We start from the raw sequence: 15850 nt of genomic DNA on the forward strand, positions 1-15850 counted from the left end.
GGTTCAGCCTCTCTTCTGAATATTCACATCCCACTATCCCCATTAGCATGGGTAAATGGCCACAGCAATTTCTTGGAGTCTTTTCATTTACGTGGGTAAATAATTAATTCCCAGCTTCCGACAAATGCGTAATGAAGCTAGGGTTGCTCAACTAATCAAGCTAATGGGCAGGACCTTCAGTATTATTCGGCTCCCACTTTTGCCAGCATGCTGCTCGCACCTCTCCTCTCTTCCAGGCTGCAAACTGCGAGCGCTGCTTCCAGAGCCGCACAGGACACAAAGATCCCGCTCTCAACCTCCAGTTGAGATGTTTTTTGTCATTTCTTTTGGTTTTTTTGAAGTCCTGACAAAAGTACCTCCCTGCTCACTCTGTTCCTTCCCACCTGCCAGTGCTCGGAGGACTATACACAACATGGACGGCTCACGGGCTCCTCATGGGTCAGACCAGGCTGCCATGCAGGTAGTTAGCACCAGCAGGACCTGGGGAGCACCATCGGCAGCCTGCAGCCCCCCGGGCTGGCTGCCCGTCGGCCACCCGCCGGAGAGGGGACTGTCACCCTGAGCACCTCGGAGTCCCTCATCAACTGCACCATAACCACAGCAGAAGAATTTAGCTCAGGAAGTAAAGCAAGCCGCCAAATGTGTGGCCGTGTTTTAGCAGTCCCTTCATCTCAAATATTTCAAGTAATTTTTGTACTTTCTTCCCAACTGAAATAAAATACAGAAGGAAGTTGTATTTCTTTGGAGCTCTCTTGTTATTTTCCCAGTATGAGAGCCACATACCCTGCTGTCAGGCCCTCAGGTATTCACATACACTTTTTAACTTACAAAATCAATTTCTAATAAGTAGCTTATATCAACTCCTCTATACTTATCTAATTTAAAACACACCTTCTGAGAAAAAAACACAAACTCCAACCCGTGGCAGGATGTTATATGCTGCCTACAAAGCAGTGTGCACACTCCGTTTTCACTTGCTGCGGCTACCGTTGTCTAATACCCATTGGCACGGGGGCTAGTTGGCTGGGAGCTGCAGCTGATTGCAAAGTCAGGAGGAGGAGGAGGAGGAGGAATCAGTGCAAATCTTAGGACCTGTCTGGAAATGAAAGATTTTTGATTCAGTGCAAAACAACTTCTTTCTTGGGGCAGGCTGACCTGCACAATTTTGTTTTCTCAAGGGAAATCCAAAAGCTTGCCAGCAGAATTTTTGGGAGAAGGGATCAAAAATCAAAAATTTCCAAGCAAAAACCTGAGCATGTGTTTGGGCAGCTGAAGATCGAGGCATTCTTAAGGATTTTTCTGCGTGGTAACCCAACTTGTTAATTCACAGCTTTCATTCCTAGCAAATGCTGCAGTGGTAAATGAAAGTTAATCCACCTTACAATTATGAAAGCACATGGGCTTATAACATCCTGAAAAATAAGGCTGTGATTAGATGGAACAAACATGGCTTTTATACAGTCTCCCTAAAAGAAGATGTTGCTTAATTCCTGAATTCCTTGAAGCATTCCTCACAGCAATCACATCTGCTGCCATAAAACCATCACGGCCTCTGCCTTTGGGAAAAACGTATTTAATAATCAGTAAAGTTCAAGCTCAGCTTGTTGTGATGAATTATTAGAACCCGTCATCATTTTCTTGCAAAAAAAAAAGGGCTATAATGGAACACAATTTTATGATTTTCCATTTAATTGATGACGGGCTGAGTTTTTATTAATCTTTCTGGGCTCCAGTGTAAGATGCTGAAAAAGCTAATATGAGATCATTGTATCTGGTTAATGTGTGTGCTTTGCAAAATTGATAAGGCCTGTCAAGACATAAATTATTTAAAATTTGATAAATGTGTTGAAATCATTGAATTTTCAAACAGACAAAGCAGAGCTATTTCTCTTCCCCCCCAACCCCTTCAAACTGAGGGTTTTGTGCAGCCGCTCAATGATGCTGCGTTATCCTTGCAGCACAGGGCTTGTAAGGTACTGAAATTACCACGAGGAAGCCAGAGAAGTATCCCGTGCTGCTGTGACACGAATATAAACCCGCAAGACACAGCATCAGCGATGGAAGTAGCAGAGAATGTGGAGGCCACTGGAAGCCTCCCAGTGTGAGTTTTTCACTGGTGAAACTGGGGGCGGGAGGAGGTTACTGAGTTCCACCTCCCTCCTACCATCCCTTCCTCTCCATCGGTGGGATAAAAAGCTCACAGCAGCACCAGTGAGCGGCTGAATGGTGCTTCAGAGCTGTTTATCCCAACAGACCTATTTATTTCAGCTAATTGCTGAGAGTTTTTAAATGATTCCTGGCAGGGGTGAAGCTATAGAAATGATTGCTGGTGATTGATGAATAACCTGGATAAAATTCCCAAAGCATCAAAACAATTAACTCTTGCACGGGTACACCTGCTTGTATTTAGTGCCTTGCCCACAGAGAAAGACATGGGAGCAAGTTCCAGATGAACCCAAATTTATTTGGGCAAACAGAAAATGCAGCGTTTACTGATACCAGTGTCTCATCAACGCAGGCTCACTTCTCAAAAATAGTTCACAGGGAACGTTATTTAACCCTGTGCTGCTCTACCACAGTCAGGATCATTCATGGAAGAGAAAGGTTTTGAAGAGCAATCACAATCTTTCAGAGAAACGCACAGGAACAACCAATGGTTTGAAGTTTAAAATTACATAAATAAAAGCCCCATCACACTTTGGTTTGAGCTCTTCTCATGGTTAATGTAGCAAAAGAAAACAGGAAGGCGTGCTGTGTGTTCTGAGCGTCTCGATGGGTGCAAGATTATGTTTCTTACTGGAAAATATCTATAGTCTAATGGAAATTTTAGGGTAACTGGGTGACATTTTACAGCCTCTGTAATACGGAAAAAGATTAAGTGATTTCTTCTGTTTGGAAATTGATGGTTTGGAGGGAATGGGAAAATGCAGGTGCAGCAGAGGAGAACTACAGCAGTAGCCATCTATTTAAATGTATATACTACCTTCCTTAAGCTAGTATTTTTCAAATACCCTACTAGCAATATTTTCCACTATAGAGAAGCATTATATTGAAATGGGAAGATGCTGAGGAAGTCATTTTTTCCAGCATGTGCTGCATTCTTTTAATACAGGTTTTTTTATTTTCCGGAAATTGCTAACCGATGTGAATAAACAGCTGAACAAAGATAATCAGCCCATCCTTGCTAATAGCAAAAAGCTGTCATCAAGCAAAGGGCCTTTGCAATGTATAGAGGAAAACGATGCGTTAGAGTTCGGTTCTCCTATATTGCAGAAAGCTTTATTCAAAATAGAAAAAATCTGCACATGCACAAAGAAGGTTTTCCATTAAAAAAGCATAAATATTATTCACATTTCTGAACAATGCACTTTCATTCCCGCTCCTGCGCTGGGCACTGAGCAGAACCGGGCGGTTCTTTGTTAGACACCTTTTACCGAACATTTGCAAAACACAACAAATGTACTACCCAGAGCCTGCAAAGTCCCCTTCCCTGCAACCGGCTGAGCTGACAACTCAGCTTTCCTATAATGAAATCAGTGAAACAAGCCAGCAGTAGGATGAAGCAGAGTCAAGAATTAAGGCTGGGCAAGATTGGAGAATCCTACAGTCTGCAAACTATTTCAAAGAGGTGGAGGAAAAAATGACTCAGGTTAAGTGTAAGGTACAACTTTCAACAGTGGCTAGTGATTGCTATCTAGGCCTTAAACGGGAATATTACATCCTAATTCAACATATTAATGATTTCATGTTCCCATATTATGAAAGCTGTTTCGTTGCCACATGAAATAGTCCACGTCACTGTAGCTCTGGGGACATGTTTCATTATCTTATGAGTACACCTCATTCAGTGTAACACATAGATAATTAAAAGTAGTAGTAGTTCAGCGTGATGCAACTCTGCAATTCCATCATCGTGGTTTTGAAATAATTGTGCCCTAATACCTTATTGATGTGACAAACCCACCTGGCTTTAGCATTAATGTTTCCCACCCTTCAGCCATCCCCGAACCTACTATTTCTTCTGTTTGTATCAGTCTTCTGAAAAAAGCAGTTCGGAAAGCAACGCTCTGCTAGCTCATTTGGAGTGAGAGCCCCCTGAAGAGACATACATTGAGTATTACCAGTAACACATGACTCAATGCCCTCTAGATCTCTTCATAAAAGGAGAGGGGAGAAAAGCCAAAGAGCCGTTGCACGGATTTCAATAAAGATTGCAAAAGAAAAGTAGCCCAGAAGGACAATTGTGTGTGTTCCTCTGCCCTTGCCAGAGGACAGTCAGAGCTGGGTGCGGACACAAGCAAAGTTAGAACCTCCTGTGAACCAGGCAGCTTTGTTTCTACGTCTTTTTCCTTAAAATTTCCAACCACAATTCCCTCCGGCTCCGTTGCTAACAGCAATACCAACTATAGGTGGCCATGTTTTTGAGTGGTCATTAGCATTTTAAGTAGCAGATCTCTGCAGACACAGAGAAAAGTTCCCGGTATTTCAGCACTGCCAGGCCCCCGGTCCCAGCTGGAATCTAGAAATGCAGCAGAAAATCCTCTTTTTTGTGCTTCTGAAGGCCTCAGGTCAGTTTTGGGGTGAAGGATGGGTGAACGTGTGCATCAGTTCTTTTTTCATCTGAACAGAGTCACTTCTCTGCAGCAGGGGAGTTATTTCCCTGGCAGTGGGGATGGCCAGCTGTTCTCAGCATCACCCGGCTGATTCTGAGCTTGCGAACAGGCTTAAAAGTGGCTGAAGAACCATGCATAAACATGACATTGCTTCACCAGGAGCTTTCCATCACAGCGGAAACGATGCTTCCCCCAGCATCGTTATGACAGCGCTATTTCTGCTGGTACAGATAAGCATCTGTCACTGTTTCCATTAGAATCTCCTATTTTCCTGGGTTCATAGCTCAGCCATAAAAAACGCAGAGTAGAGGCAGAAAGATGACATGCAAGGTCTCAGGCTGAGAGTGATCGTCGTTGTCTTTTTTTCCCCCCTTTCTAATCTGAAGAAGAAAATAATGTACTTCTACAGGGACACACCTGACCACTACATTTCGATCCAGCCGTAGATTTATTTAGCAATAGCGATGGCCGCCTTTCAACATTCAAGTTGTGAACGTCGCCGTGATGGCCGCCTTTCGACATTCAATCTTAATTACTGCGTTAGGGATGATCAGAAAGAACACGTGGTAAGTGGGTTTGGGCTCTGGTTTGGAGCCTGTTGCTAGAGAACAGGCCCCAATGAAGATTAAGGGCTTTGGAGTTTCTGATCTTTGCCAGATGATGAAATGAAAAATTGAAGATTATAGAAATAACGATTGAATATTATAGAAAGTGAATACTGCTAGGAACTAAAGGCGTGGAAGACCCCTTTGGGATCGGTAGCAGAGGGAAAAGCAAGCCCAGCATTGCAGTTTCCCTAGTGAGACCGGCAGCACAAAATCCCACCCCCTGAATTCAGCATCAGCACTCGCCGTTTTGACTGCTTTAGGCAAAATTCCACCCCGTAATCTTGCTGTGGTTGCTTACTGGGTGCTGAAAACCCCATCCTGTGCGGAGTAATACCGGGAGCCCACCACCCCGATCCTGGCACTGCAAGGTCGGCGATGAAGCGAGAGCAGCTTTTTGCCAGGAGGAGGAGGCAGCAGCAGTCTGGGGATGAGGACAGTACACCACCGGTTTTTCTTCTTTCCCTTTTAAGTGCCTTTTTCTATTCATACATTTTGTAAGAATAATTGCAGCGGAAAAGTTTTGCTTTGTACATTAGGATGATGGTGTAAGACAGTCCTGAAGAGAACAAACCCTGAAAACACATTCTCCAAAACTTACAGTCAAGCTTTAAAGGATCTAAAAAGAAAAAGTTAGATGATCATTTCTAGCCTGTTGAAACACAGATCCTGCTTCTGACCTCGCGCGCATATGCTCAAAGTTCTGCGTTTTCAACAGGACTTCTCTCTCGCAGTGTACAGGAAGAACGTACGTGGGCAATGCGTCTCTAGTTAAATCGGAAATCTGCTATTTACCGAGACCTGCGTGTTTGACTCTGAAATCTAACGCCATTCTGTTGCTACCAAAAGTAGTTATTTCCTTTCTGATTGCAAACAATTTTGCATCAGACTTAGCTCGGCCTAGTCACGTTTCTGAACAACGATGAGAGGTGCTCTATGGCTGGGGTTGCTCAGCACTTCTTGAAGGTTGGGCCTTGCTAAATACAGGCATCTTGGCACCTGAAACCAACACGCCAAAAATTTTTTTGGCTATTTGGTTATTTTTGCGGTCTGTCTCAAATTAAGAGCACAAATGGGCATGCTAAGTTTGGAAAAAATGGAAAAGGCAACACCAGAAAAGACAAATGTATAATAAACATTTTAGTACACAATTACAACACCAGAAGCAGCTGAGTAAGAGAAGACTTTAAGCTTAAAGCAGTGGGGAGAAAAAACGAAGGGGAATGGAAAATTCTGCTTTTCTGTTTCACTCCATCTTTTAGCAGAGGTGCCACTTTGCTGTTCAGGTTTTCCAGCATCCTTAGATGTGTTTTTAGCTAACAAATCTACAAGAAAAGTCTTCAACCTGTGCAGAGATTTATCCGTTTGTCCCAGTGGATGGCTCCCATGGAGCTTTTTGCATCTTCTGTAAGCTATTTTGAGTAAAATCCTTGAGCTTTCATGGGGTAGCAGAAATTACCCATTACGGTAGCCCACATGACTGGGCTGGTTCAGACTCTATTGGTGTAAAAATAAATATAAGTGGCTCCTTTTGTATCTTGACAGTTTTATTTTCACACTTTATACATTTATTTCTTTCTGTTTTGAAACAGGTATTTTGTGATGCTAATCAAGTCGTACAAGCCACAGACGTGCTGGACTGGGAAGACAAGGATGCTGCAGAGACGTTGGTCGACAACGTGGTCCATTCCAGGATCATCAATCCTTTACGCCTGTTTGTTAAGCCATCTCCAGTACTGAAACATGGCCAGGTGTCCTATTCAGACAGCATAGAAAACTTTTGGGATTGGTTGTCCAACATCACGGAGGTTCAGGAATCTCTCGCACGAACTAAACGCAGACCTATAGTAAAAACTGGGAAATTCAAGAAAATGTTTGGATGGGGCGACTTCCACTCTAACATCAAAACTGTTAAGCTGAACCTCCTGATCACAGGGAAAATCGTCGATCACGGCAATGGGACCTTCAGTGTTTATTTCCGACATAACTCCACAGGTCTGGGAAATGTTTCTGTAAGCCTGGTACCACCTTCCAAGGTGGTTGAATTTGAATCATCTCCACAGTCAACACTGGAGACCAAGGAATCCAAGTCCTTCAATTGCCGAATTGAGTACGAAAAAACAGACCGCGCTAAAAAAACTGCCTTGTGCAATTTCGACCCTTCAAAGATCTGCTACCAAGAGCAGACTCAAAGCCATGTCTCCTGGTTGTGTTCCAAACCATTTAAAGTTATCTGCATTTACATTGCTTTTTACAGCGTAGATTACAAACTGGTGCAAAAGGTCTGTCCTGATTATAACTACCATAGTGAGACGCCGTACTTGTCCTCTGGCTGATACAATCGTGGGTAACTGTAGAGATACAGCATCAGTCATAAAAATAAGCATTTCCATTAACCTTTTGGAGAAGAATATGTTTTCCTATCAGGTTAAAAAGTCTTTAAAAACTGTAGCTGTGTTTGTGCTGTATCGTAAATAATCAAACTATTTATGTAACAATCATTTTCATTTGAGACCATTGCATTTTAGCACTCTCATCATTAATAAGGGAACTACCAGGCAGACACATGACAAAAATCAAACAAAATTATGCCTGTAATGAACATCTATCTTGAAAATCAGGTTTTTAAACTAGACTTGATGGCAGAGAGGTTGTCTTTTACTTAAATTGGACAGCACTTAGCAGGATCCTATTTCTCATTGGGAACTTCAGAAGGTGACAATATAAAGAACAAATGATGAAGCAGACTTCCAGCTACTTATATACAAAATCCAAATAAACAGCCCTCCCACTAACTTCATAAAGAATGTTACACACACAGGGCTCGAGGAATCAAGTCCAAATACTAAGAGAAAGTGCTATTTCTAGGACAAAAAAAAAAAAAAAGGAATGGAATGTGCATTTCTATGAGTTGTCGCAGTTGTACGTATTCATTGAAGTGAAGAGTGAGTAGTTCTTCCTTCAGACTTCTTACCCATGGATATGCAATGATGTAATTAGACATTGATGAGCTTTAGTTTATTAAGCCCACCAGGTGTGCAGGTTCAGTGTACATTTCTTCCTTCCATGGTCACCATTGGTTTTGATTCTTCTCAAATGTTTACATATACACCAGTACTAGTTTTACAGTGATAGAGAATACATATACCTTGGAAAAAGATAATCTCTGTTTAAGTTTGATGATAACAGGGGCTGGCTTCCACTTAACAGAAGCAATTACCTTGCTATCTGGCCCTCTTAGCACTGCGCCGTAGCAAGGAAAATACTTCACAGCATAAGGTCGATACCTGAACACCACAAGCTTTGTGCTTAATGGCACCCAGTTGTCTTCCTTAGTATTGCATTGCATACCTTAAGTCAAAACATAAGCAACGACAAATAAAGAGGACAACAAAAATCTATGCATCTTCGCCTCATAAAGCAGATTTCAAACGCTGCTATCAATACAAAAATATTCAGCCAGACTTCCCCCTAGTACAGAATAGCGTCACTCCACCGTAGTTAGTTGTAAGAACGGAGGGTCCGGCTGTGGTTTTGCTTCAACAGGACAGATGTCGCTCCCACCGCACTCCATGGCGGTTGGCTCCAGCGATGCAGCTTCAAGCACCAATCCCCTGCGCTTTCGTTGGGTATTGATTTTGCTGCTGCTGCCAATTTGCCATCGTAGTCCTTTGTGACGGTTCGATGTCACAGGTCCCGTGGAAGAAGCTGGCTGAGGAAGTGCTTTTTATTGCCTACAATCAAACTTACATGCAGGGTCCAAGAAGTTACATACAGCTTAAATAAAGTATTATGAAAATGCTCTGTTCAAGTGGTGTGCACAGAAAGACTCAGACACAGAAAGACAGCTCAGAAAGACTCACTCATGAGATTAACTCTGATTTCCTCGGTAAAGTCTCATATGAAAAAATTACTCTATTAAAAATATACTACAAGTAACTGGCTAATTTGTTTTTCTCTTTAGGTAACAAACTTAAATGTGTGGTTTAGTTTGATCAATAATCTAAATGTTTTCCTTCCTCTTATTTCATACGGAGTCTCTCCTGGTCTAAATGATGTTTTTTAGTTTGTCTATTACTGTCGATTCCTACAAGATGGTCTACTTTGTATTCTGTATAGCGTGCCCTCGTTCTGCCTGTATATAAGCTTGGATTTATTGCTACGAGTTCAGTGGTTGGTGCTTTTGTAACTTAGCTGTAAACCATGATTTTATTGCCATGTATTTTTACTCAGCACTGTAGGCAATTAAAAGAAAACCCTACATGCTATTTATTGTAGAGTATGTGAAAATCATGTATGTATATACACTTAAATATGTGTACATATACAGAATATATGTGTACATGTATTTGTATGTAAATAAAGAGAGTTTGCTAAATCTGGCACTTGCTTGTGGCATATTTGATTTTTTGTTTTTTTAAAGTGTTGTATATATAAAGACACAAGGTAAAACTAAGACACTGCAACACATCACTGAACATTTTTCCCAGCTGGAATTTGTTTTTCTAGGAGATATTTAAGTATGCGCTGCAGCAAACTGCGCTACAAGCCTAGGCAGAGCAGGTTCAATAGCATTTCGTGATATTCGAGAAATGAAGTGCCTGTTTTGACAAAGACAATCACAAACTGTTTAATAATTGTGCAAGGTACGTTAAAAGCGAAGGGGTTAGTCTACATGAGAAGACCAACCTCCCAAGCAGGAAGGCGCCGGGAGACGCGGCAGCCCGCTGCTGGTTCAGCCCTTGCTCAGAGTTCCTGATGGAAGCAAGAGCTGGATTCCCCCCACCCCGCAGATGTCCTCCCCCTGCGGCAGCCACATCCCAGGCTGAGCTTTCCAGACCTCCGGAAGACAAACCAGGGGCCTGAGCGAACAAACATCGCTCTGGAAACACCCGGAGCGCCTGGGCCACGTGGGGATCCACACGGAAAGGCTATCATGAATCAAGAGACCAGTATTTCAACAGGTTTCACACCTGAGCTTCTTGAACACTGCGAAGACTGCACCCAGCCGGCAGCTTTTGACTTCAAACAGCTCTCAAGCTCCTCGAGCAAGGCCCAGGCTGGTGCCGCGCCATCGGAGCAGCTCGGATACAGGGAGCGGCAGAGGAACGGAGCCCGTGGCAGCCGGAGGGTTCACCCAGACGGTCCCAGTCCTGCCACCACCTGCCGCCCGCCCTCCAGCAGGGCGCTGGGAAGAGCTGTTGCCTCACCTCTACGTCCCCCCAAGGAGCCTTCCTGCCCCCGAACCTCCTAATGATAGAGGAGCAGCCGTCACGGACCCGCTCGGCTCCCTCCCCACCCAACGAACACAGAACAGTTGGGCGAGAGCCAAAGTTTGCTGAAAGACAAAGGCAACCCCAGGAGAGGCTGCCTTCCGAGACTTGGCGTTTGTTTTAATGTAGCCCGAACGTTTTCCCAGGGAGAAGCGGACCCTCAGCAGCAGCATCTGACCAGCTTTGATGCTGGGACGACGGAGAAGCTCGCGCCGCTGTCCTCCCACCAAGCCCTGGCACAAGCAGGCAGCCTGGCAGCTGGAGCAGGAGAAGGAGGGAGGGAGCCTTGGTACCAAAACCCATCATGCCAGAAAACTCACCCCCACGCTCTTTTTCAATCACAATACTTTAAAAATCAACTTAAAAGCATTACGGGTTTTTTTTCAGATCAATTGTGAGAAAGTCGCTGCAAAAAAAGCAATTACAATCTTATTGCAGTCAAAATCAGACTAAGAAGAAATTATTCACACCTAGCGAGGTAAGCAAAACCCAATCCAATGAACCAAAGGAAGTGACAGACTTCATTAGGTCAAATTTCACACTGCCCATGTAAACAGAACTAAATTGGATTTAATTTCACACAGAACAGGCCATATTTTAACAAACATTTTCCTGTGTAACAGGTGACTCTTTTAGACAAGTTTCAAATTTCAATGATTCCTCTCATGACTCTTATTCAAAGGATTTTTTAAAAAAAGATTTGGAAGATTAAATACCATTTTTAGAAAGTCTCCCAAGTGGGCAATAATGACTTATGACTCAAGCAACTTAATCTATAAGTTTTTAACACACATACTTTAATTTAATCCAAATCTCAACAGTATAGTTTTACATGCATTTATATCAATGCAAATATGTATTTAAACTCCTTACTAAATACACTTCCTATCGTTCTCCCCTTCCCATGGATCCACATATAAAAATCCCAGTAAAAAGCTAAGTCGCAGTACAGACAGAACATCACCTTTTTGTCCTTAGGCAGCCCCCCGCACAGTGCTGCGGGAGCCACGCGCACGCCGTATTTTCTTTTTTTTAATCATTTCCCCTTGAACAGGGAAGTAACTTCGTTTGGGTTTTCTTTTTTCTTTTCCCCTCAAGAATTTCATCCTTTGGATCCTCAGCCTTTTCATCTCCCTGTAACCCCAGCCGGTGGTCGGATCCCGCCCGGAGCCCCTCGGCCTCTCAATCATCGCGGTGCCGGCGATATTGCGCGGGGACCCGGGGCTCTCCGCCCGCCCGCCAATTCCCAGGCTCTGTACTACAGCGGCGAGCGAGACAGGAAAAAAAGCAAAAAGCCGAGCGTTGTTTGCTGTGAGCTCCCTGGGGTTGCTACATTTTCTTTTTAGGGAGAATTTACTAGGCAGCGCTAAGAGAGCAAACCCCTGAATAATCCTGATGCAACTGGAAAAACTCTCATAGCAACTAGGAGAAGGTGTTCAGTGCAAATCAGCATCCCGTGCTGCTTTTTTTTTTTCCTTAATTGTAATTCAAGGACATTAGAATTTGTTATTTGTTTTATGCTCTGTTGACCAGCATAATCTGGATAATGTTTTATTTATAGTATAATAATGATTCGTCATTACCACTGTCCCTATTCAAATACGCACAGTTGAGAAGACAATAACAAGTCGCATATACTAAGTAGCTCAATGAAATACACATCAATCAAGGAGGTTTTTAGCTGTAGGGTGTCTCATTTGAAAAACTAGACTTTGCCGTTCCCATCTCTGTCTCTCGTGAACACCTCTTACACGCATCTGCCAGAAGCAGCTTCCTTCTTTGTTTTAAAACTAGCAAAGAAAATGACATTTCTCACTATTGGCAACTAGCACCGTGCTGTACTTAGAGGATATTGCCTGTACCGTATTAGACAAAAACCTAGGAGTTAGCGCAACCCCCTTACAGGCTTACAAAAACAAAAATCACAGATTTATACCACGTCCCTGGTGGATTCAGGTCTCTGGAGCTGGTGAAGAGAAGCTAAACCACGCGTCAGCAGGCAGCTCCCTATTGCCTACGTAGCCCCGCTCGCTGCACGTGCAAGGACCACACCGGCTCCACAAAAGGGATCCAAGGGACTGGATTTACAGAAGAGTTGAATTGTCACGAAACATCCCACTTCAGGCAAACCACACCTCACCTGGAGGGTCGTTGAGCGCAGGTCTGCAAAATCTGTTCAGATCTGCATTTAGAAGTGATGGAAACTGGTCGGAGTCTGCTGGACGCTGCCGGCAGCACGGCACAGCAGCACCCGCCTGCCAGGACTGCGGCGACCGACCCCGTCACCCGGCTCTCCGGCCCAGAATACCTGTGGGTTTTCAGTCAGAAGCAAACCTCCAGCTGTTGGTACTCTCAAGCAAGAACCTCAGTTGTCTAGGCTAAATTTTGAAGGGGGAGGGGGGCAAAAAAAAACCCAAAACCATGCTTTTCCAAGGATGTAATTCAGTCTTCAACTCAGCATAAATCCAGCACCAGCCCAATTAAAAAGCAATGATGTTCATGGGAAAACAGTTTATTCAGATATAGGAAAAAAAAAATCTACCTACATGAACATTGGTGGGACTCTAAAACAAGACACCAAAAGAAATATCAGCACCTTCCTATTCAACAGTAATGAAACAGCCAAGCAGGTCAAACAGTATTTTTTGCACTGCTCTGGTTTTGTCCTAAAGTCAGAACAGAGGAAAAAAAATCAACTCGTTCAGGGACTTTTTAATATATTTGCTTCATCTTACGAGAAACCCACATCCGTAATTCCTCACCCAGACACGGGAAGCTAAACTATACCGAGGCTTCAGAGATGATGAGCATCCCTCTATCTAAGTCAGAAGGCTCAACTACCTTTCTTAGCTACGAGGAAAGGAGCGATGTGGGAAGCCCAGAGCTGGCACGTGGCGAGACCGCGGTCCCTTTGGCCGGTCAGCAGGCAGGACGCGGGGGTCTCGCCCAGAGCTGGGCTCAGGGCAGGGCACAGGACACCGCGGGACACAGCCTGGCCACAGCAGTCGAGCACGGCCGCAAGGGAGGAGCGACCGTGCGAAATCTGCTTCTGAAACATTTTCTCAGGCATGTCACCACTCACCTTGCCCCTCTCACTTTAATTGTTGTCAGAAAACGAGACAGTTTTATTACCAGCCTGATCCCAGACCAGCATCTCGCGTTTCAATCACCATCCTGCACATCTGCAGCTCTATGTTTTAGCCACCTCAGATGCAAATCCCGATTCTCTATTCTATTCCCTCATTCCCAGACAGTTCGTGGCTCTTTCATCATTATGCAGCCAATTAAGCTCTGGCTACCTTATCTTAACAGCTCCAAATAAGCTGGTGATCTTCCTGAAAGGTGATACATTATAATTGGTTCCAAACTGGCAAGAAAGAGAATAGTGAAATATGAGACTTGGGACGTTATGTGAATTAGCCCTGAAGTTAAAAATGGCCAAAAAAAAAAAGCACCTAAAGTTACTGGGGTGTTTGCTTAGATCTGCCAGTATTGGTCAGGTTTGTATCACCTGTGACGGCCGGTGTTACTTCCCAGGAAGGAGGACGTGGGATCTTTTGTTCTAGAGATCCTGCAGGTAACAGTGATGCTGCCAGCTCCCAAATGCAGGCGATGAAGTCCATCCATGTGCGGTGAAGTAGACCCACCGTGCTCACCAGCACAGAGCCGCGCTGGGGGAGAGGGAATGGGTGCAGAAGCCTGGCACAGGGCACATTTCCAGTGCCCAGACTCTATACGTGTCCCTGTTACATATATCTCGACAATTTTTCAGAGTCTACAGCTCAGACAGTCCCAGGCAAGCTGAAAGCAAACAACTCTCACTTCCTCCCAGCTGGGATGCGGGAACATCACAGCAGGTTTCTTGCACTGCTGGGATCCTTGTTTTCATCCCCGTGATGAAAGCGATAAACACCTAAGCAGCCGTGAGAGCCCGGTCTGGATAAATGTCCCGATTACGAGGTTTTTAGATGGGTGGGCAGTGATTACACCCCTTCCATCCACATTTCAAAAGCCCCTGAAGAAATGCAACTCGCTCCCAGCTCTTCTAGAGAACGACAAAGATAACTCCTTGCGGGAAAGGATTTGGGGCTCGCCATCCCAGACAAAATGCCCCTGCTCAGATGCGGGGTGGATGCCAGGCTGCTGCTCCCACGGGCGCCGGGAGCGGGCGGTGGTGCAGACCAGGAGACCCCCCGGCTCCCACCACTGGGTACCAGCACCCTGCGCCGGCTCTAGAGGGTCAAGCTCTGGGCATTCCCCCAGGGACGTGGCAACAGCGGCATCACCTCCCACAGTTACTCGCCTAACAACTCACATTATTTCCTTCTAGTCCGTTCTAAAATAAATTTAAAAAAATCAGTTCGAGTTTTCAAAACGTCAGGCTGATATTCTTGAACACGAGCACGTGTGTTGTGGCTGAGCAGAACTGAGCAGCGAGGAGCCGTCAGTCCATTCTAACCCAACAGCGCTTACGCTCTTCCACCACCCTTTCTTTTAAGGCGCGTCTGACGCGCACGCCGCAACGGCAGGCGACGCTGAGCAGACTTGCGCTGCTAACCTGGGATCCCAGTACAGAATATTTAACACAGATTTCTGAGTAGGTTAAACCGAAGGATTAAAAAATATTTCAAGTTGCCATACTGAAGATGATAAGCAAGCCCGTTTATTATAAAGTACTTAAGACTACTTAATTCCAATCCACTTCTCATGTCAGATATATTTAACTGTAGCATTTCTGACCTCAATCATTGAAGATTTGGATTAGCCAAAGTACTCTGGGAAAACAAGATGCCTGCTCACCCGAGCTTCCTGGAGGCGATGCCGTACCAGGAGATTGCTCTGTCCTGAAGGAACACCCTCTGTCTTCCACCTCCTTCTCCTGGATCTACTGGGATCCCAGGTTGGCAGCACAAGTAAGTACACCATAAATACGAGACCCACAGTGCCACAGCCAAGCACAGCCTGACTGCTCAAAGTACAAACGCCACCACAGATGAATATGTGCAAGGCAGCCCAGACGCAGCAGGTCAGCCCGGTGTCATCGGTGTGTCGATTATTTTATTTGGCAAAAGGACTGGAGAGAGAAATAGATTTTGATTCACCACACCAGTTATCTTTAAAACAAGCAGAGCCCCGTATTTAAAAAAGGAGTGTTGAATTGTGTTGCCAGAAGCAGATTAATTGCAGCTTCCAGGAAAAACTCTGAGCTTATTTCACACTGACTTTTATTCCCACTTGAATTAAGTTCCTTACGTTACACCGACTCATTTGAATTTTTTGAATTGGTTTTGCATAGTATCATTTACTGATGTACTATCTTTAATTACATAACACACATACACTCTCCAACTGCATTATT

The 15850-nt window shown here is 44.4% G+C and overlaps 1 protein-coding gene across 1 annotated transcript in view; it reads left to right on the plus strand.

Annotated features, from left to right (window-relative positions):
- NXPH2 (neurexophilin 2) overlaps positions 1-9603 on the plus strand; it is a 40360-nt gene extending 30757 nt beyond the window's left edge. Inside the window, exon 2 of the mRNA XM_075152717.1 lies at positions 6811-9603. Coding sequence (XP_075008818.1) covers positions 6811-7554 — 744 coding nt within the window. The 3' untranslated portion in view covers positions 7555-9603. The remainder of the gene's footprint in view (positions 1-6810) is intronic.
- Positions 9604-15850: the final 6247 nt, after the last annotated feature.

This window comes from Calonectris borealis, chromosome 6 (genome assembly GCF_964195595.1).
Source record: "Calonectris borealis chromosome 6, bCalBor7.hap1.2, whole genome shotgun sequence".
NCBI classification, from domain to species: domain Eukaryota; kingdom Metazoa; phylum Chordata; class Aves; order Procellariiformes; family Procellariidae; genus Calonectris; species Calonectris borealis.